This window comes from Malurus melanocephalus, unplaced genomic scaffold (genome assembly GCF_030028575.1).
Source record: "Malurus melanocephalus ecotype Western Australia unplaced genomic scaffold, MMel_1.1 scaffold_3, whole genome shotgun sequence".
NCBI classification, from domain to species: Eukaryota; Metazoa; Chordata; class Aves; order Passeriformes; family Maluridae; genus Malurus; species Malurus melanocephalus.
In genome coordinates, this window is record NW_026623235.1 from 3,187,415 (window position 1) to 3,211,175 (window position 23,761).

A 23,761-nucleotide genomic window follows, 5' to 3' on the forward strand; every position below is an offset into this window, starting at 1 on the left:
TAGCTGATTAAAGTTGAAATGGGATCAAGGATATGCTTTTTTACTAATGGAGATTTTGGATAATAATGACAAGGAGCTTTCAATTGCAAAAGCCAATGTGATGCCTCACATGTCTGTATCGGATGCAAATCTTGAGAAATGTCCTTGACTAGGGTCATTAAAACTGGTATGATTGGATTTGTGTCATTTTTAATGGAGGCTCAGAAACAAACTGCATTATTATTGAAAGCCTGAGATGAATTTATTGAGATGGTCTGAATAATTTTTCTGAAACAGAAATTCCACAGACAGCTGCTGTCTCTCTCTTAATGAGTTTCAGAGTCTGTATAAAGAGGAAGACCAAGCCTTTGTGGAAAGCTCTGAAGAGATTTCTTTCTATCTTGCCTCACAGCCTGTCTCCTGAGAAGCACAACCATCAGCACTGACAATAATAAACACAAAACATAAGTCTAGATTAAATGCTGTGAATGATCTATGGCTTCGTTTTGCTGGTATGCACCTGAGGCTCAAGACCCTTTTGCAAAACGATGGAAACTCATCTATCTCACTAACAAAAGTTACATGCCTACAGTGATTCGAGACAGAAATTGGCTTTATCTGTAATCTTCTGAGTTGGATTTTAAATTTTCCTTAAATTGARGGTGCTTAGACCTGATACTTTGGCTTAGCACCCTAGAAAGGCTGACATCCATTGTAAATCAGGTTCCAGGTCAGGAAAGAAAAGATAAGTTGAGACACTCACAAAGACATTGCAATAATGATGACATTTATGGGATGGGGAGCCAGCAGAATCTCTCACTGGACATGAATTATAAGCCTGTGTCAGGTTCCAGGGTGCACAGATGGAAAGGCCACCTCTTTTTCCTCCCTCACTCTTTCTTGGCAGCTGAATAAAATTGCTACATAATGGCATTTCTGAGGTGATGAATAATGCGGCACTTCTGTTTTGTAAGATTTCTGCAAATGGCCCAGGTTTGTGCTATGAATCCTTGGGCCTGAGCCTCTTCTCAAACCAACCTTGACAGACAAACACATCCTCAGGTCCACTAAGTGGCATCAGCTTTAAAAAACATTAAAAAGCAAACTTTTACAGTTTAGGAGAAGATAGGACGTTTCAGGAATGAGTCATAAAATTGATCTCTTCTACCTAATAAGGGTGCATAGGTGGGTATTAGAGCCTGRGAAAAGGCTCTCAAGAAAAGGGCTTTAGAGAGGCAAAAGTGACAACAGATTTTCTGCTGTGGCTGTTCAGAAAACTGCCTGAGATATACTCACTTGGTTCACAGGTTCCAGRGAAATGTTTGCACAGCTGACGTGTGGGAGGCAACATGTGGATCTCTGATGGGATAAGCAAAATTGTTTGCATTTATATGTACAAATGTGCCACCTGTCCCCATGAATTTCAGTCAGAGTATGTGTTCTGCAAGCTGGGGGGAGGAAGGGGAGATCCCAGCTCATCAGATTCATATTAGAGCACCCATGGTAAAAAAAGGCTGCAGAATTTACGTGCAGCCCCCAACATTTGCCCACTGCCTTGTTCTAATTKCTCCTGTGAAAACAGTGCACAGGTAGGGTTCTCAGTAACAGTCTGCTTCTGCCAATAATATGGTAAAGCACAGACAGCACCAGCACAAAATTCCCCATTAGTGCTGAAGCAAATGTCTGAGGTCAGGCTGTGAGCGAGGTGAGGCTGGAGGGTTCTCCCCTCCAGGGACCWCAGCTGTCAATAGAACTAACAAACTGAATAAAGCAGAAATAACAACCTGCAGACTTTCCTGCTGAAATGAAGATTTCAATAACCTGTGCTGCAAATGGCAATAATAAGCAGCCTCTTCTGTTTCAAACCATTAGGAGAGAACATGCCAGGGGTAGAAATCAGTCTTTAGAGTGCTTGCTTAGATTAAAAGGCTTGCACAAAGCTAGAGTGAGGGAGGTTTACTTTCCTCCCAAGCCAAGCAAGCAGAAAGGCAAACAGGGGTTTGACTGTTTCCAGGCAAATCAGGCTGTTTTAATCACCTCCTTCTCTTTTTCAGAGCATCCATGTGAGTGCCTTTGTGCACATCAGTGTGTGCTCTGCTGTGCTGGACCCCAGGCCTGTGTTTGGGACAGCACGCACCTTCTGCATGACCAAAGAGCAGTTCCAGCATCAAACATGGAGGGGAAAAAAAGAAAAACAGGGAGGGGGGCCYGAAATGTCCAATCTGATGTGCTCAGCAAGTTACTGGTTGGCATGGTGGTGACGCCACCAGCACTAGGAAAGCAGCTTTCTCTCGCAGTGGGTTTATTGAGAAGATTATTAGAACATTTTCATTCAAAGTCTCATTTGGTGGAGACTTCTGCGTAAGTCGAGAGGACATTTCTGCCCATATCGCTTCAGACAGAGATAAAAGAGTTTAAAGGGAAAAACCTAGCAAAACCCCATCGACTTTCCTCATGGCTGCTAAGAAGGGTCTTGAAAGAGCTTGTCTTGTGAGCGAGAGGGACACCAAGAAGTACTCCTTGGCCCTAGACAGGTAACACAACTCTTTGTTTCCTTCACTGCCATTTCTGAGTCAGAGCAATATCAGATCACCAATCTGCCAACTGGCCTCAGGAGTTAAAGTCTGGGGAGTTTCACCGTGTGCRTACATTTTACTACTTCTAAAATGTTTTGTTCATTTTTTTCCTTCCCAAACTTTCTTATTAGATATTTGAAGCATTTACTAGACAGCMCTCTGATGTGTCTGTGTCTGTGATGGATTGAACCAATCTACTGTTGAAGCAAGTGTCTCCTGCTATGTATTTTATAAGCTTAGTAGATTTATTGTAGGATGCAAAACCTCATGGATTATGCTGCAATTTTAGGCTGAATTATAATGGTGCTATTGACACCATGTTTGACTCAAGGCTCCTTCATGCTTGAATGTCTAAATTATCCATTTGGTTTGAAAGAAAGGTGATGCTTTATTCTTGTGGGTAGTCTATTGGACTTMGAGCTAATGTACCTCTTGTGTGCCAGAGGTCCTGTGAATAAATGCTTGCTCGAGTAAGGAAAGATCCTTTGAAAACATGGGATGTACTGTAGATTGGGTTAAAAATCAGTATAAATGTCTATCAAAAAATAGTTTTGCAGTTTAACTTGTTTTCATTCTTCCTCTTGACTCAGACTAGCAAGTATTTTTAAAAGAAAATAGCTGCTCAGTTACAGCTTAGCACCTCTTGACATTTCCATTATCTCATTGGTTTTCAGGTTATTTGTTGCTTGGCTTTCTTAAAACATGTGGGACAGAAACTTGGCRTAAACATTGTCAGTTCAAATGGAAATCTGTCTCTTCATGTTCTTATACTGGGGTCACTGCCATCGTGTTTTWGTAGTTTGAATGTCTGGATTATTATTTAAATATTATTACATGGCTCCATAAATATAAATGGCACTGTCCAAAATTACTTCTGTGGTAATATTTATATTTCAAAAAGATCCCATATGATTCCGCTGTTCATTTTAGTTTTTGAAGACACTCAGTGTTTTGTTTTTTTTTTTAAGTTTGCAATTTTGTGGGCACAGCTTCAGAGCTTGAGGTTCTTTAGCCCCTKGCAACCTCTGGACATAAGGGATTACTAAGGATAAACCCATTGTAGGGTCCCCTGAGACAGGGACAGTTGTTAGGTTGCTTTGTGAGGAAGCCTTTTTCCCCCTGGATCACTGGTAATGGGGAATATCCCTGGTAAGAGGGGTAGGATGCACACTGGGGGCAAGAATCCCTGGCAGCTGCTCCCCCCATCTGAGAGCTGACTCAGCTTCTGGAGGAGTCAAGTTTTTTTCTGGTAATATTTCTTAAATTAGGAATGAAGTTAAATTTTTCTGGTAATATTTCTTAAATTAGGAATGGGGTGAATTGCTGCAGCAATTGCAATTGCAATTGCAATTGTTGAGCTGTTGCTGCAGAAATGTGCAGGAGCCCCTGAGCTGGAGGGCTGGGCCCAGGAGGGCTCTGCAGGGGTGGTCCTGAGGTGGCTGAGTGATGGAGATGGTAACATCTCCCCAAAATGAGGGTGACTTCTCATCCAGCCTCGTGGCTTTTGTGCTGCATCTCCATTTCTCTTTTTCTGCCAGATGAGATTTGATTAACTGCACAGTCTAATTACTCTGTTCCAGAAATAACCAGAAATGGGGGCTGAGAGCCAGAGTTTCCCTCCTGTTGGAAAGAGCTGGTAGCACAGGGAAACCCCTCCTGCTCCCCATGGCACCCAGCAGCTTGGGGTGCCAGCCCAGTGGCCCAGGGTGCCACGGTGGTGACTCAGGATGCCATCCTGGCAATCCCAGTGGCCATCCTGGCAATCCCAGTGGCCATCCCAGTGGCCCAGGGTTCCAGCCCAGTGGCCCAGGGTTCAATCCCAGTGGCCGAGGGTTCAATCCCAGTGGCCCAGGGTGCAATCCCAGTGGCCCAGGGTTCCAGCCCAGTGGCCCAGGGTGCAATCCCAGTGTCCCAGGCTGCCATCCCAGTGGCCCAGGCTGCCATCCCAGTGGCCCAGGGTGCCAGCTCAGTGGCCCAGGGTGCCAGCCCTCTGGGCCTGTACTTACACAGAGCATCTGCCTGCACACTGCAGGTGTCTTAGGCCAGTAGTAGCAATAAGCTCATCTTAGCCTTGGYATAAATTACCACATTTTTCTGTTCWTTTGCACACAGATTGCCTATTTCTTAGCCATCCTCCAGCCTCTTTCTTTCTAATAAATGCCATCATCATAGTACACAGGGAACAAAACCAGTTTTATCTTGACCATGTGAGTAAGAAATCTGAAAGCTGACCCCTTTCCCTGCTCTCAGGGCTGTAGGGGCGAGTGTTTTGCACATGCCAGGCCTGTCTATAGTCACTAGAGGGTTTGGATGCATTAAGGTTTCTCATGTTGAACTTGAAATGCTTACAAAGGGGTGGACTTTCACTGAACCCTTTGAAAGTCAGATCAGTGGTAGGTTTGTAGTACAATTCACATTGGAAGGGACCCTAAGAAAGTCTCTGGTCCAACCAAGAGATTAAATAAACTCAGGGCTGTCTCCAGTCTAGTCTCAAAAAAAGTGTCTCAGGATAGACACTCCACAGCCTTCAAGGGCATTCTGCTTCAATACAGAATTAACTTCAGAGCCTTTTTAAAATTTAATTTTCCCTTATATTCAATCAGAACTTTTTTCAATTTATGAACAATGACCTCTTCCTTCCCCCATGTAGAACAATAAAGTTCCATCTTGTCAATGATCCCTCAAGAGGTTGCACCTAGGTGCTAATGAAGTCACTTCTTCCCTGGATGAAAAGTCCAGTCCTCACAGAAATGCTCCAGCCTTTAACCATCCTGGTCACCCTCTGCTGAACCTGCACTGGCTTACTGATCTTTCCTAGCAGAGGACCCCAAAGCTGGACACAATTTTGTGGATGTGGTGTCACAAATCTTTTTTGTCCCAGGTGCAGGACTTTACATTTGTTCTTGTGAAATTACAGCTGGCTCTGGTTGAGCCCTTTCTCCAGACTCCTTGTGGCAGCCTTGCCCTCCCTTCTGTCASCTGCACCTCCAGGCTGATCTGCCAACGTGATCAGGGTGCACTGCACCTCCTGCTCCAGGCAGCAGAGGAAGGCAYCACACAGGATGGGTCTCACACAGGGCACCACATCAGACTCAGGAAGGGTATGAACCACAATGGTTAGAGGGTCTGAAGCTGAGCACTCAGAACCTCTTGATTCATGCAAAAAGTATTGTCTGTAAGTCAACATATATCATGTGTCTTTAAATTGGGTCTGAATTAGGTGTCTAAGAGTTTCCTATGGTCTTTTCACAGTCAACKTATAGTATAAGTATATAAGCTTTTCTAATAGTTAATAATTTATAGGCTATTTTCTCTATTTTTAATCACATATATAGTGATCTAGATAACTGATTATCACAGTCTTGGTAATGACTTGACCAAATTCATGATGGTTCCATGAATGAAGGCAAGCCAGATTATTTAATTTCTTACTGKCAACAGATCAGTGTAATATTGACCAGAAATATTCAATATCCCTTGTCATATATCAGTGGATTTGCATCTGATTGTGCCAGCTATACTATGAGCTAGAGTTGGGTTAATCAGCATGGATTTCTTACTATGTTCTTTCTAAGTCTTTACAGTAGGATTTTGAATACCATCACACGTGAAACTTAAGGCTTTAAGCATTTTGTTTTGTTTCTGAGACAAGAGGCAAAGTGGGGAAAAAAACGCAGGGCTGGGCAATGCTGAAAGCAGGAAAGTTGTATGAAAATGTTATTGTTTGTCTTCATGTGAAAGTTTTTAACCCAGGGCATTAACATGACCTGTAGATATTCCTATTTATAGGTGTCAGAGTCATAATTGATTCCTCTCTGCCAGGCTCMTACCAGCAAGCAAAAAGTTTTAAGTGAACCTGGGAGATGATTTCTTCAGGTGAAGACCGATTTTCTATAGCAAAATATAGGGAATATTTTCAAATTTTTGCCCCTTCCTGCAGGCAATATGAAAACTCTTATGAGATTAAAGAGTCCTCATCAAATAAAGGCTTTCCTCCACTCCTTATCCATTACAGAGTCAATGCTCAGGRAGGCTATAGGTGTTTCTTGTGATTTCTGGACTCTTTTAGCTGATGGCACAGTGGTGTATCTCCTTTGTACTGCCTGCCAGCTGCTCCCAGGAGCACAGAGTATTTTAGCAGTCCCAGCACAYCCAATCCCATTGCCTTTGTGCCCCTGCAGGTGACATTAGGACCCTGCAGAGAGGGCAGTGCCCAGTACAGGCCATTTGCCATCTCCGTTATGCCCACTTCAGTTTTGCCCATTTCATCTCAGAATGAAAATTAGAACCAGGATAGTGAGTGGTATGAAGGAGAAATCAAATAGCTCGGGCATCAGCTCAGAAAATTGATGGTTCAGAGGTATAACAGTGATACATAAACTCATGAATGATGTGATGAAAGTAAACAGGGAATAGTCATTCCTTATTTCTAACAGTGTAAGAACTAATTAAAATAGCAGGCAGACAGCTTCAGAGTGACAAAAGACGCATTATTTTTACACACATCATAATTAAATCGTGGAACTCAACACTTTCAAGTCAGCTGGGCTTGTGSAATAAGGATCTGTAAAGGGCTGTTYGGCAGGAGCTCCGGTTCAGAGCTGGGGAGTGGTAACTCTCTGGGAATGTTCCTCTTTGGTACTTTGACCTTCTGTGTTACCTCATGCTTTTGACAGAATTTGGATATTGGCTACAAGCACCTCTGGTCTGTCTCCAGGCAGCTATTGTTACCCTGTTATGTAGAAGGAAATTCACTGACAATACATTTATGCATACAGGACTTGGCTCTCAAAATGAGGCCAAATAAAACAACCAAGGCATGAACTCCTATCTACATCTAAAGGTGTGCAAATATATGAATATTTGCCTTTATTTTGTGCCCACAGTAAGGAWAAGGAGAAACTGGACAAGCAGGCTATTAACAGGGTCGTAAATGCCTTGGAAATATTTCAGATTGGTACATCAGTTGAAATCAGAATGGTGCCAGCATACGGGATGTGACTATGGCTTTGATAAATTTTTCTCTGAAAGCAGTTTCATTATCCTTTCAGGCACCAGAAAATTACTATTTTGCCTCATGAAGGAGATGATCTCCTGTGGAAAGTGCAGTGATTCCACATTTTCCTCTTTTGACTGGGGAACTCATAATGGTCTAGGAGGATGGCAATTATTCCCGTAAGCCTGCAGATCAAGGCACCCAGCAGATCAAGTGAAAATAAACAAAAAGGAAGTTATAATAAAAAGCTATTTCTAATGATTTGTGTGGAATTTGCAATATGTATTAATATTTTCTGCTTCCCCCTTCTGGGCATGACTCAGTAGGAGCCCTTCTGTGACATTCCCCTGACTATCATTTTTATAAAGGAAAGAGAATTTGAAATGGAGAAAAGATTATTTTTTAATCTGTGACTCTGCAATATGCTGGCATGGAGATCTGATGCTCAAAGGCTACATCTTGCTATAAAACACTATGCAGGGGTTTCTGGTCTAACAGAGCTGATCTTTGCACCTTAGGCTTTTGATTCGTGCTTTTATAAAAGTGCCTCTTAGATTCTTAGATTCTTTTAATTAGTGGCAGGCAGCTTTTGAAAGAGAAAAATAATGGTCATGCACAGAAGCTGGCAGGAGTTTTCCCAACTCATCAGGCCAGATGCTGTTCTGCAAATTCAAAGGGAGCAGAAAATGCTCACCAAAGGGAGCAGAAAATGCTCTGGCAACTGGGGCACTTTTATTTAGGTACCCTTTAGACATAGAAATGTGACATTTGTGGGTTTATGCTGTCCCTGTTTGCTTTTGCATCTGTCCAGCGAGATCTGTGGACAGTGCTTTCCTGCCCGTCAGTGATGCCCTGAGGCTTTGTCTGTTGACAGAGAGACTTCAAGACCAAAAAAAAAAAAAAAAAAAAAAAAAAAAAAAAAATAAAAAAAAAAAGAGAGTGAGATCACAGAGCAACCTATTTTGTTAGCAGCAAAGAAAGGATTTGGTGGTTCAGAATATGCAGCGGTAATTTTGGCATTCCTGCCCTGACAGGCTGTTGAGCTGATCGTGACTCATGTCATTAAGATGATTTTAATGTTCAATGCCAGCTGATGAAAATTGAGGTAAGGGGAAATTAGTTTTACATGCAAACCATAGAAAAGCATTGGAAGTAACTCCAGAGAGAGATCATGAGAAAGAAAATCCTGCCTGCCCTGATCTCCAGGGGAGAGTGAGAGAACTACAGCATTTTATTCAGCCATCTGGAAGGAATTAATTTGTGGTACCTTCTGTGTCTAATTCATCAGGAAAATATTGTACAAAAATGACACAGTGCACATGAGAATCATGATAAATGTAAAACTAAAGGACTGGAGAAGGACTGGCTGGTGGGGACSCCAGCTGCCAGACGGGCATCCCATTCCCCAGACATTCCCACTTATTTGTTGTTGTGAGGAAAATAAAGGAAAATGCTGACAAAAGGACTAAGAAAACTCACTGTCTCCAAGCATCAGGCATTAAATMTGACCAGTTGCTCTTTCACACGAGTTCCTCACGTACAGGGGAATCAGTCACCTCAGTTGGGCAAACAGACACCACATGCTAACCTGGCTGCAAACACGGCTGACTCAGGGGAACGTGGCACCCTTGGAACATCTCAATAATATTTACAAAACCAAATCCATACTGATTATCTACAKTTGCAGGGCTTGGGTCAGCTCTTCTTTCGCCAGTACTTCTGTGGTGTTGATGAACATAAAAGGCCAAGGCATCCACAGCTCTGCAGGTGCCTTTGCCTCTTGCCCACCAGTGTGGGGCATCTGGCAGGACTTCAGACCTGCTGAGCAGCTGCAGCCCCCTCAGGCTGCCCAAAAAAAGCAGCTGGAAAAGGCTTGTGATTTCATTAYAGTTTTTTTCTTGACATTGACTACTGCAGGTTGGCAGCCACCAGCTGATTTGTTTCCAGTGAGATTTTAGGCATCTTGACACTTCTATAAACAGTGCAGAAACACTGCAGAAAGTCACCAGGACTCATGTTGCTTTCCAGAGCACAGGTTTCCTTCAGTCAACTGAAGAAACAATTCTTCCTTGTCCCAGAGGAAAGTCTAAACTCAAAATGGGGAAATCCACTATTATTACTGGGGCATCTAAGCCCAGTGCCACATCCTGCCCCCAGCCTAATTTCAGACTTGGGTAAAAAGCCGTGGAGTTTGCTGCGTTCCTGGGTAGCCCCTGCACACACAGACCTCAAACAGATGAACATCTGCTTATATGGATATTGTRTATGTGCATCTTGGCAGAATTCATCTTCCAGTGCTACAATACACAGTAATCACATTTGGGGTAGCTCTGGCAAGGAGCACTGCATTGGGATAGTTTTAAAGTGAGCTTTCTGGAGGGGGCTTACAGGGTTTTTTTGCCATCTTTTCTGCTGAGAGATAAGGAGAAGGGAACATCCTTGTTCACCAAGCCCTCTTGGGGCCTCCCCTGGTTTGTACATTAAAGTTTCTGTAAAATCTTAACATAATTTTTTTTTCTTTTTCTCTGAATTCTAGCACTATTTTAAAATAAGCTCAGAATGTTGTGTTGGAGATTATTTATGTTCCACAATCAGCTTTGCTTCTGCTTAATGCAAGCATAGTACSTATAGAAAAATCCCAGTCTCTGGGTTGCTGTGGTGAGAGCCCCAGGCATTGTAGTCACCCAGGACCTTCCATGGGTGCAATGCAATGTGCTGGACCCGGATCTCTCAACCCCCACCCCGTATTTCCTGTGCAGGAACATTGCCAGGGACAACACTGAGGTTTTGTGGCAGAGCAGATTGGGCTGAGAAATCACCTTGAGATGGAGCAATGATCAAACAGCCTCTTCTGCTGCACTTCTCACTTTTCCACAAAATCAGTGGCAAAGGGTTCAACATATTATGGAGAATGGATTTATTTGATTTTTTTTAAATGCCTTTGAGAGTTTTTGGATAATATTTTCTATGCTCAGGTTCTTCTGGAATATTGGTAGATTTTGTACATATGTAGAAATTTGAGAAAAAAAGATCTTCTGTGTGAATAAATCTTTATCTGATTATATTTAAGAAAAAAAGTTTGGGGGCTTTTTTGACTAGTCTTCCTGACAAAGCTGTTGGGAATAAAATCCTGAATTTTTCAGTAGAATTTTCTSCATGTTATGCTGAATTTGGTAGCAATTTGCATGAGGTACAACTTTTTGAAAGTCATATGGTGTGCATGAAATACACAGCCTAAGAAAGCCACCCTGAGCTTCATAAACTGCTAAATGATGTAGGAGAGACCCAAGAGCTGGGAAACACAGTCAGAACACTCATTTCATGTGCAGCTCCCTCCCACAGAGCCTTGYTTTTGAGAGCAAGCCTCTTCCACGACCTTCTCTGCTGTTCCCAATGCTGCTTTTATCCTTTGAAAGCATTAATTACATCGTTTCTGGGGCTGTAGGGCTAGACACCCAAATAACCAGGGCTTTTCTTTCTTAACCTTCTGTTTCTTTCTGTCCCAAAGGATGAGCTGGCTTCAGAGGAATTCAAATGAAGAGAGGCAGCAGCAGGAAGCAGAAGTCACAGAAGCTAATCCAGCATATCACTGTCACAACTACTCACAGGCCTATGAGAACAGAAAGAGGGAGCAGAACCAAGCCAGGAGGAAGCTCTGTGTAGCATCAGTGATTTGCACCTTCTTCATGATTGCTGAGATAACAGGGGAGTATGTGTGCTCAAAGAGAGCCCAGTSTGGGCCCAGCACAGCCACCTTCCTGCCATCAGTGTGACAGGAGTGAGCCCCACTGGCATTAAATAACTCTCCTCTGTCCACAGTCATTAAAAGAATGGGAGGGGGAGGAGACAGTTTAAGTGAAGTTATCAAAATATTTTCTTATCTTCGTTCAAGGATTGCATCTGTGTAGGAATAAAAAGATCAGTTAATAGTCTGAACTGTTCTTCCAGGTCTTTTAGACTTGACTAGAAGTGACTAGCATGCCTTAGCATCAWGTCAAAATAGGTTTCCAATAAATTGGGTTACATTTTTTTAAAGATTAAAAGATTTTACATATTTATCCAGGCCAATGAGACCTCGGCACTGATGGAGGTTGCTAGCAACAAGATCTGCAAATAAATGCAAGAGTCTTTGCAAAATCCAGGGAAATCCAGGGCCAGATTCGCCATCTGTTTTTCTACAGTTAAGTCAATGTATTTATATCAGGGCACGTTTATCTTTTAAATTGGCCTGCTGGTGTGTCTCTGGATCAATGAAAGATTATTCCCCTACCTAATTAGCTTTCACTTCTGGGCCCACCCTACAATATCCAATATAAGTATTTGGCTTGCTCATAGAGCATTAGCTTTCATTTTGTCTCACTGATCTGCTCTCTCCATGGATTCTATGATATTTATATCCACCTGATAGTTCCTGGCTCTTTAACTTGCCCTTTTCTGCACTGAGCTGAGGTAAGGGAAGGCATGAGGAATCCCACAGACTTTTGACAGATGTGTTCCAGCCGATGGAACAAAAATCAGCCAGGAAGGCCTCTGAAACCCATATTTTCTCAGTTCAGACATCTCYGGAGCCCCATGAAAATGAAACAGAAAGGCTTTGTCTTCCCTGCAGGTGAGAAGTGGAGGCACTKAAAGAGTTGCTGCATTTCTGCCTTCTCCCCTGGTTGCCAAACCCAGCGGGGACTTCTCCAACTCTTCCCTCCCACGTGCTCCCTGTGCATGAAGCCCCGTTGTTTGCAGATCATGTGCGTTCCCCCACGAAAACAGTGCATGCTGCGAATCCCTATGCAGTAATTCCCAGTGCCAGAAGTAATGCATTATTAACAAAACCATATAATCAGTGGGCTTAARTTTGGTGAATGTGGCTGTGCTAGAGGATAATTGGAAGGACGGATGGTATGTTAACTAAATGTTTCGTTTTGCTTAATGAATCTTGCAGCTTTTTTGCAGTGACAGCTTAAGTAACGGGCTTGAAGACCGTTTTGCTTCAGACCATTAAACTTTGACAAACCAGTTATTAACTGCAGTTACCGACAGCACTCTATGGAGATTTTTGTAATTATGAACCATACATTTAATTTTTTTAATCGTTAGGCAAGACTGCTGTGTCTGATGATTGACCATTGAGTGATTGACAATTTCAACTGCTTGTGGTATATAAAGCTATTATCATCCATTGTAGGGATGGTAAGTCATAATGGCCACTTGTTGGGAGTATTGACAAAAAGCTGTAAAAGCCTATAACTATGACACAGGTCCTGAAAATAAAGAATATCTTCCCCTCTGCTCCTTGCCCTCTTAGGGCAAACAGCTTTGTGGGCATTATTATGCTAAATAGAAGAAACAAAGCTGCATCACTCTCAGAGAAGTTGAAAAATTGTGCTTCTTTGAATGCCWAGATCTTTCCATAATATTTTTTCTCAAAACACCTGTGCTGGCCCATCATTACTGCTTTCTCAAAGGGGGCACTATTGGCTGAGTTTGACACACCATCTTGGAAAGACAATTGTTTTTGTTCTTCTAGGGCAAATCCACCACAATCTCCATAGATTTGGAGATATCAGTCAGACCAATATTACCCTGTGTGGAGCCCAGATATGAAAGTGCTTTCAAATGATTGTAGGTAGTTGAGGACCAAATGTGAATTTCAAAACACTTCCACTCGGGCACAAGGAAGAGAGACAAACCCTGCATACAACCTCATGTCAGAGCAGAATACAAAAATCATCACTGAGCCAAGTTTTTAAGTTAAGCAGAGACTGAGATCTCTGAAACTCACCCGAGGCACTAGTTTTGCCAGCATACATAAAATAATGGTTTGYAAACATTTTTCAGAGACAGCAGGCTAGAAGCAAGCTTTTGAGATGCTATCCCACAGAACACGGAAATAGAGTATATAAAATACAATAGGGTTTTGCCCACAGCTTGTGATCTACATATTTGTTTGCTGAAAGATATCTGATGCCTTGGTTGTTAATCTCTGGGCACTGTTAGATAAGCCTCCTTCCCCCTGCTTTGCAAAGCTGCCTCCCTCTTGAGATAGTTACCCTGCAAACAGTGATAAGTCTAAGAGATGTGCCATGACCAAAAAATATCTGTGCATTTATACTTGAGCGTGTGCTGGGAAATACTTATTCTGATGAATTTTTCATTTTTCTACAAGGAGTGAGATGCCCCCTAATTCTGCAGCTGTCCTTTCTCCCTTCTGGGAAGTAACTTTGAGCAAAATCCTACACTGAAAAAACTAATAGTGTTGGGTATTCCAATTAAAATATGCATACAGGAGAAAATTAAAGAGACAATCCATCCTGCTGGCATGAAAATCCTCCAACTATAAGGAAACAAGATATATCTACATGTCCTTTTGGCAGTGGTATGCTGCCAAAGATTTGAATCAGGCATTTTATGATGTTTTTCAGGATTCATTGATTCTCATATGGGTTGTGGTCAGGAGAAATGAGTGAGCTAAAATTAATTAAATGACCGGAGAGTGAAAATGTAATGCCAAATGCAGAAAATGGGTGTTTTGGCTCTATTATTTCACATATACTTTTCTACATTTGCAGTCTGAAGAAAAGATTCTCCTGCTGTAAGTTGGAAGGACAGTGGCCTGCCTGGGACCCTCCTCTTCTCCTGCAGCCACCACCAGCTTTGGCAGTTTGGAGCAAACAATTAGTTTATTTGGATTTGTCCTTAGCCCTGAGACATGATTAGAAAATTTGGCAAAATAATGACATTTGACTTACTGGGTAAAATAAATGTGTTTTACAATAATCTAATATGTTTTGAATTTGGTGGGGCTTTTTCCTTCAGAATCCACATAAACCCAAAGCTCTGCAAAGTAAAATGATATTCAGCCACATTTTTTGAGCTCTAGCAGGAAAATTAAGTCATGCATTACAGATTCAAAATGATAGATTAGTCCTAAAAACAGAACATTTTTCTCTATGCCCTCACTAAAATCGTTGATTGCTTACCATAGTTCTTTTACTGAGACCTTTCCATGTATTCCTCTTTTATTGTTGCCTGTGACAAATAAGCAGTCAGGCGTGCAGCAATCCAAACCTCAGGAAGARCATATTTTCCTGTAACAAATAGGAAATGAATCCCATAAGCTAAGTCTCTGAGTTGTTGTACATACATAAAAATATCAGTGTTCTGTGAAAAGGTAGTGGGAGAATACTGGAAATGTGGTTCCTAATATGACTTTTCACTAAAAAATCCTGATATTAAAATAGTCRAACAGTCCAATAGTAATATAACTATAGAACTAATGTATCACARTGCTTATTGTTCTTAGGTGTCTCCTGAAGAAATTTGACTTATATGTTTCTATTAGTTCATACCTTTCACTGTATGAATGAGGCACAAAATGGAATTATTGTTGAAGAGGCTTGGGTCTTGTGCATGTTGACTGAAAATTGAGTATTCCCTTTGATTCTCAGGAAAACAGTCTTGAGTTTGATTTGGTGGGCTCAAACTTGTGAGCAGAGCCATGATCTGGACTCGTGTTTCACACAGGTGGGCAGATCGCCGGGAGCCTGGCGGTGGTGACCGACGCAGCGCACGTCCTGGTGGACCTGACAAGCTTCCTGATCAGCCTCTTCTCACTCTGGCTTGCCTCCAAACCTCCTACCAAGCAGTTCACTTTTGGCTGGCACCGAGCAGGTAGCAAACATGTCACAGTAGGAATGTGTGGAATGGGAAAGGGGAGTTGTCATGGSCAGGGACTGGAGGACATGCTGATGTCCAACACAGGTCTGCAGGCATTTAGAGACAGTGCACTACTACTCCCACAGCTCTTGGGACACAAAATAGAACGAGACAGTGAACTTCAGAGAAGTAAAGACCATACACATCTCTTATCTAAAATCATGTCTTGTGGTTCATTATTTACCATAGTCTGGGCTGGTGCTAGCTTTGGTTAAGACRACATCAACTTCTTTCAGTGACTTGAGTGTGTGGGGGACTGAGCCCTCAAGCCATTATGAAACACAAGTTTCTACAAAAAACAACAACCGTAAAAATGAGGGTTTACTCAATTTCTAAAGCAAATTAATAAATTTTCAAAACTCAACAATACTACGTTTCAGGACAGTGAGATCCTTTGACATTTGCCCTTTTCTAGATCCTCTCCTTTTCTCCTTTCATATCTCTYTATCGCTATTGGTTTTTATAAGATGCAAACACAAGCAAGTTTTTAAAGTACTCTGTCCTCATCCTAAAACAACATTTTTGCAGATAATATCTAGTACCAAAAACCTGAACATCAAGCACAAGTGTATTTGCACTCTTGTGTAAAATCATGATTGTCAGGCTTTTGGTACTAAATGAAAGATAAGACACTAGCAAAATATCAACCATGAGAATAGTTTTCTGGGAGTATGAGTCTGTTCAAGACTTAGACACCTAAATATCAATGTCTACATGTACATGAGCACCTTTAAGCACAGGGTCCAGGTTTCTGATACATTGAACAGAAATCTTGACTCAGTTTGGCTTCCTAAACATGGAAGTCCAGTTTTACATCCCCAGGATGTCTGAGGCTTATGCACAGGAAGGGCAGRTGTTGCACAAGACCTATATGAGACTGCACAGGATGCCAAGCACAAGACCAGGCCATGTCAAATGTGACCAGACACTCATAGTTAAGAAACCAGTATGTGTTCCAAGTCAGACAGTGGAACAGGGAACWGTGTCAATCACCATTAATTTGATATCCATTGTCCCCAGAGGGAGATTAGACACTCAGCCAATGCCTAYGGGTAGACAATTTAGTTGTCTCTGTCTGGAAGTGAATCTATACTGGATGTCTCAGGGATCAGCTCAGCTGCTTGTAYGTAAATGATTTGTGCTGTTTCAAATGCAGCTGCCCCTCTGGCAATCTGTGGGTCAATTATTCACCTTGTGTCAAACCACATGGAGGTGTCAGTGTATCTCAAATGGCTCTGGACACCTGTGCAYCTGCTCTGAGGACTCAGATGATTCAAGGATGTTCAGTAGTCAGTTCCAGAAGCAGCTTCTGACTCACGTACCCATGGGCCAAGGTTGGCTGTAGCTGCAGGAARTAACAGGGAAGACATTTTCCATACTCATCCTGCCTTTCTGTAGCTCCCCARGCATATTCCACCAGCTCTGCTGGAAACTGGCTGCTGGGTGAGTGGGAGGTTCAGTGTGGCTCAAGCCTGGTTGGCATTGTGTAGACAACACGCAGCTGAATTTCGCAGCATTAGTGAACTGCTACTTAACAACAGTTAATTCACCATTACTTTTTATGTTTATGATCTCTTAGCCTGGGGGGAGGAAAAGTGGAAGAGAGACCTCTCTTTCTGGTGTAGGCAGGTTCCACCACCTCATGTAACTTCATYCTCAGTCTGAACTAAATTATTTTTATTTTGTCATTGCAATGCAGAACTTAAAAGCCAATCCTTTGTTGCCTTTTTATCCTGGTGGCAAAGAGAGCCTCGAGTCAAATTTTAGAAGCTATTTAATTTAATTTCATGCTTGTTATCCTGTTTCTTGCTTATTTTCCCAGCTATATTTTCAGTTTAATATGCAGGTGGGTACCTTAATAGAATRGCTGAGGGCAGTCAGGTGCAAAGCCACTCTTCACTGACTATCAAGGTCATGCAGGTGCAGCCCTCCATGACACTGGAAGCTGTTTCTTCACTGCTTCCCTCAGTGACAGATATTTTCACAAAAAGCCCGTGTATGGCAGTGCTCAGGTTTAGCAGAATCCATCTGAACAACTCCTGCCCTCCACATCAAAGCACTGCAGCTACTTTAAGCAAAACAGATGGAAACACAACATTGAATAGGACTGATAGTGTGAGCCTATTTCYGGGTACAAAAGCTGTCTTGCACCTTAATTTCCCTCAACTGTGACTCAGAGATTCCCACATAATCCTACACTATTGTTTGCTGTGCTCTGTTAGTGCTAGTAGTTCTGAAAAAAAGTAMCTGAGAACATCTTGGGTGAAGAATTTGTTGCTGCTGAACTGGTCTGCAAGCTTTGCTGAACTTTTGCTATGATWCTCCATTGAAAAGTGATATGCAAAGATGACCTCTAACATGTTCTGTTGTGGAAGATATGTGTAAACTCACACAGGTGGGTACAGGTATTCACAAGAGCTGTTGGCTGCTTTTATACCAAYGATAGCACAGCCATCAACACCTTCAGCTGGGCCAAGTTTGCAGGGTTTCAACCTTCAACTCCCAGGAAAAAAAAATTGTATGATTCATATGAGCCTCTATCTACTTTTAAGCAAAACTAGATTTCCCTGTCAGTGCACTTTCATTTATTATTTTCCAGTTTTAGGCAAAACGGTTATTTGATAAGCTTTTGCAGCCAGTAAAAGGGGTGATGCTCATAACATTGTATAATAAATCACAAGCTGTTTTAATGGATTGTCAGTAGAGGTCTGTGCAAATGCTTTCTGGCTCTCTACTGCCTTTCATTTTACTGTGAGCTTGCATTTTCTTTAGCATTGTCTTGGTTGTGCTCATTTACCCATTCAAGTCACATGGCAATTACTCATCCCATATCCTATTAAAAGCATGCTGCACGTTCATATGCACTTCCTTGGACCTCTCCTATAACAGAGCAATAAAAGGTGGCCTTGGGGACTGGATTTATTTGAGCCCAACTCAAAGCCAATAGAGACAAAATTAAATTTTGCTACCCYGGGGAAAAAATAACTTCTTTTTTTCTCATCACAGCTGGTGGCACAAAAATGATTTTGTGGCATTGACAGGAGGAGTTCCAGGAAAAGTTTTGCTGACAGGAYCTTGTTGGGGGCTGCTACTGTCTTTCTGAAGTGTGAAGTGGTGAGGGGGATACAGAAACAGGAGAGGCTAATGGAGGGGGATTATGTCTGGCAGTGGGTTTGGGTGAGCTGTGCCTCTCTCCTTCCTTCYGACCTCTGCTCTTATGATGAAAATAATCTTCTTGGGGGAGGAGAGCTGGCCTTTGTGGGCTTCACACCACACTGTCAGGGCCAGGCAAACTCCTTTTGCTCCTCCCAGAGTTTCCCAAATGATCTTTTTCATCTCTCCAATTTCTTAGAATGTTGCACAAACTCAGCATTGAAAAGAGAACAAAAGTAGGAGCAGGTAAAGCAGGGTTAGGCCACCACACCTATAAGGGTATCCTGGGTCACCATGGGATTTGTTATGATCAGAAAGGAGGTTGGCCCATTCTTTGTGAGTATCAAGACTGCCAACATGCAAGAAGCAGCTCTGCTGGCTATACAGCTCACAAACCTGGAACCATATAATCAACTTCTTAAAATTTCTTGCATTACTATTCTGACTGCTAAAATCAGATTGTTTTATTTCACAGAAATTCTGGGAGCTTTGATGTCTATGGTAATTATTTGGATGGTGACCGGTGTGTTGACATATTTGGCTTGCATGAGGCTGCTACACCCAGATTACGATATTGATGCTACAGTGATGCTCATCACCTCAGCTTGTGCCGTGCTCTCCAACATCCTGTAAGTTGTTTTGTTCTCCTCTCATATTTGAACCTTGACCCTACTCCTGTAATTCAATTAAAAAAAAAAAAAACCCAAACAAACCTGTATTGAGATAATGGCTTCAAAAATATGAAGTGTTTATGAGTTTCATGAGGATATGGAAAGTGGTCAAAAAGAGAGGTCCTGCTTCTCATTGAAAGTTGTAGTTGCTCTCCTACTTTCTATTAGCTGCCACACCAGGAAGGCAAATTATGAATGCAAAAACTCCAGGAGAAGATTATTCTCCATCTCACTTTTTATTAGATGTCAGAACATTCAAGAACCTATATAGAAAAGGAAGCCTCATTAATTACCCCATTCACAGACTTTCTTGTTCATGCAAATCACTGAAAACATAGGAATTACCTGCTCAGCCACTCTGCATTTCTACTTCATGYGTCAGATTTTGCTGTTCATATCCAGAAGTGAGAGGGGTGGTGATGTGCATGACCTCACTGCTTTCAGAGGTGCAATATATCCACTGTTCATCTCTTGCAGACTGAGTGTGATTCTGCACCAGACCGGGCACGGGCACAGCCATGGGGCACCAGGCAGGGAACACGMGTCAGCCCCTCTGGAAAAGCCAGCTCTGAGCAATGCCAGCCTGCGGGCAGCCTTTGTGCATGCCATGGGAGATCTATTCCAGAGTGTTAGTGTGCTARTTAGTGCACTGATCATCTTCTTTAAGGTTGGTTTAATTAGTTTTGCTAGTTCATGTGCCTTCCTTGCAATCAATGATAAGTGTTATTTCACAGCATTGTGACAGTGGGTACTGTGTAAATATTTCCTCTGTCTAAATCACACACATCGTAATTGAGTCAAAGAGAATGATTTTTGGGAACTGAAATGGCTGTTGAGAGGGTAACACTTGCTTCTTKGTTTTTAGATGGACACTTGTGTCTCTCCCCTTTTTCATCTGTAGCACCTTCATTCCCTGTGCTGGCAAAGGAGATCAGCACTCATTCTGTGCTAGATGAATGGAATATATTATTCTTTCATGTTAACTAACTAAAAATGACATAAACAACAATAGTGAAATTAAAAAAGTGGTGTGTTCATATTTTTCTAGCCACAGTACAAAATAGCTGACCCAATCTGCACATTCGTGTTTTCCATCTTTGTTTTGGCAACTACCATCACGATTTTAAGGGATATTTTGACTGTGTTAATGGAAGGTAGGACCTTTTATTTTGATTTTCTCTTCTCTTGCTTTCTATGTAATGCTTATATGTGCTGCAAAAAGTATAATAGCCCGTATTTGTATCAGTTTCCAATAATCTCATGATTCTGATCATACTTAAACCTACTTCCAATTCTCACCAAAACTATTTTCTATTATACATTAGGTTTACACATATGCCAGTTTTTGTAAAAATCCATGTACTGGTGTTTTGCTCATGAGCTCTGGGTTGCTTTTGTTTGTCATACRTGTAGCATTGCTTTCTGTGACCCCTTTGGCATATGAGATGGCCTACTCACCTTGTTTGCTGTGTATTTCCTTTACCCGTGTGAAATACAAATCTTTGTCAAGAAAAAGTGCTTTGACTGTGCTTTGAACTGTGTCTGTGAAATAGACTGAGTGCAAGAAACAGAAGTTTAAAAGACTTTTAGTTAYGCCAGTCCAGAAAAACAAGCTATTGGAGCTTTCCAGTTGCATTCGAGTGCATGGGAGTAGACAAGGCTCAGCACAGCAGCAGCAAGAAGAGCCAGGCTTAGCAATATTTAATCCTGTCAGCTATGGGCCTGAATATTTGATTTGCAAGGTCAAATGACTTGAGCTGTCACAGATGCGTGTTTTTGCCTTCCTCACACTGAATAATATAATGCAAACCTTTCTCAGCTATGAAGACAAGAGGATTAAAGGGAAAAGTAGCTCTAACAGTGCAGGTTTTGAATAATGAGTACTCAGTGTGATTGCCTGCATGACTRTTTCTTCTGTCTTTCACTTTGCACCTACTGCTGTTTCAAGAAATAAAATTTCCAATACTGTTTTACTGTAGCTTCATTCTAGGGTTGGTTTGCTTTCAGCGATTGTGAGATAGAGATAATTCCATGTAGAAGTATACCTTGATAAGAGTGAARCAACTGACTATATTTTGGCTGCCAAAAAATCAAATCTCTTGATTACTGGAAAATAAAATCAAACTACCAGGATGGAGGAGCAACCCCTAACACTCAGGAGTCTCTCTAAGCAGAGATTCCTGACTCCCAGCTTCTGTAAGCAGTGTTAACACACCTAACAAGAGTGCTCTGTTCCCCTCTGCACCAAGCCCTCTATCCTCCTGGGGAGCTCTCTGGGGAGTCCCTATCTCCTAAGTAGCATATTCAGCCCAGGATTTTCTGGAAAGAAATGGGAGCTGCTCTTTCAATTTACTGATCCAAGAGAAGCATGAGTATAGCTGTTCACACAGGCATAGAGATGCACACACAAAAGGTGATGGTGCAAAACTAGGACATGACTGGTTAAATAGATCACTACCCTATGTAAACTGGGCACTCAGATTGTCCCCTAAAACATGGATGAGTCTCAACCTCCCATGGAGTGGTTTAAAGCAAGGAATAGGATTAAACTTCACAGTGAACTCTGAAATAGATTGGCTTTCCAAAGCATTGAATACTTATATAAAAATGATACATCTAAATGAATAAAAGTTCATGATTCATTTTTCTCTATTGGTCATCATTCTTATCCCTTAAAAATAGTGTTTTCCCATCAATTTTTCTATTCAGGAGCATCAAAAGGATTTGCTTATGATGCTGTGAAAGAAAGAATTTTAGCAGTTGAAAAAGTGGAGTCTGTTCACAACCTTCATCTTTGGTGTCTGACAATGAATCAAACTGCTCTCTCTGCTCACGTTGCCACAGGTCAGTAAACTTCTGTGAGCAGAGMGTGACTATTCAGCTACTGTATAGTAAAGATCAGCCTTTCTTGATTCASATTAAACTGACTGTATATCTGTTGCTTGTTAAAGAAAAAAAAAAAGTAATTAATTTTGTTGGAAAAATAAAACCAACAACAATAACAAATAAAACTCTCAGATCCTCCTCCCAGAAACCTTGCCTAAACAACAGGGACCTCTACTTARCACAAAATTTGAAAACTGTAGAGGTTGTGGAATGAGGCAGTAAATAACAAAATACTTTAAATTAAAAGAACTAGATTCAAACTGGATTTTTCTCACAATTTCTGTCACACTTGAAAATTGTTGATATCTACAAGAAAAATTACAGGGCAAATCTGCATTCCTGATATATCTCCATCAGTAAAACAATCCTTAAAAATAGATGGAGTGTAGAGGTAGCTCTAGTTCATATTTTAAAWTATTATTTTAAATAGTAGCTCTCATCCCAGAAAACAAGCTGTTCACTACCCAGATCAATTTTCTTAACTGTCTGCCTGCTTTTTATGTATTAAGAAAAAATAATTCCACCTGTGTTTGGCCAAGGACAGGTCTAGAAAAGTTTTCCATGGAGTCTCAGCCTCCCAGAAACAGAGGGTCTATCRGCCACCCAAATCACTTGGCACTGCTGCTACTCCCTGACTGGATGAACTAATCTTTATTAAGTATTTCTGCTTTCCTCCAGTCTTCTGCCAGACTGAATTTCTATGATGATTACTCTTAGCTTAACTCTTGCCAAAAAATGCATATTCCAACCACATTTGAATGAACAAACTTTTGCTGACATGWAGGTTCCTGAAAGGAGGGTAAAAAGGACAAGAAACTTTTCAAACCAACTTCTCCTTACAAGTTTCTGTCTATCCTAGAAAATGCAATATCTGTATTAGACATCAATGTCTATATTACAAGTATACAATACTTCTTTAAAGTATTATCAAAAGGTATGTGTTTTGATTATTTTCTGCKTCCTGTCTGTAGCAGACACAGCAGACAGCCAGAAGATTTTGAGAGATGTTACCCAAGCCCTGTTTGAGCACCACAGCTTCCACTCCATCACCATTCAGATTGAATCAGGAGAGGATCAGAAAGCAGCCTGTGTCTTCTGCCAAGAGCCCAGGGACTAAAAGGACAGTGTGCTGTGCCAAATAACCATCACCCCTCTTACAGGTCAATGGATACTATAAGTGTTGGTTGAATGTAATTGATTAACAACAAATGGKAATTAACTGACATAACAAGCCCTGCCATTGCAAGCAGAGCATGGGCCTTTCTCTGTTGGTATCATCTGCCATGAGACAACATGTATGGCATCCAGCCATCACCCACATTGCCTGTCCATCAGCAATTTCTTTCAATTACAAGAGAAATATCTAAATTATTCTTGACTAGAGCAGCAGATTGGCAGTAAAACGGCRTTTAGAGTACCTGTCTGTAATTACAGGTAACAAAAAACTAATCAGCCTTTAAATTGCCAACAGAACAATTATCACAGGCATGTGTAATGAAATGTGAGTTTGGTGTTAGCAAAGCTCAACACTTACTCAGGATGAAAGAGAAAATTTAAATTACCACAAGAGTTGAAGAAATCTGKGAAAGAAAGTGGTGATGGCAAGTGCTTTCCCTTCCTTTTAGCAGACACTGCTCTTCCTGCCTATTAAGGGAAATATCAGATATGTACCATACTCCACTGCATAGATCACAACAAAATTAATTCCATTTATATTTGGCAAATAGCTCTTTGTTTTTCAGCTAGCCCTATTTATTTTTCAGCTAGCCTTCAGGCAACTCTTTTCTCCC

At 41.5% G+C, this 23,761-nt stretch overlaps 1 protein-coding gene across 1 annotated transcript; it reads left to right on the forward strand.

The window, feature by feature from the left end:
• Positions 1–2,433: 2,433 nt before the first annotated feature.
• SLC30A8 (solute carrier family 30 member 8) lies at positions 2,434–23,088 on the forward strand. The gene is made up of 8 exons (XM_057367523.1): positions 2,434–2,513; positions 11,060–11,264; positions 15,078–15,216; positions 18,890–19,043; positions 19,563–19,752; positions 20,134–20,239; positions 21,795–21,929; positions 22,943–23,088. Exons 1-8 carry the CDS (start codon positions 2,434–2,436, stop codon positions 23,086–23,088), a joined length of 1,155 nt encoding a protein of 384 aa, XP_057223506.1.
• Positions 23,089–23,761: the final 673 nt, after the last annotated feature.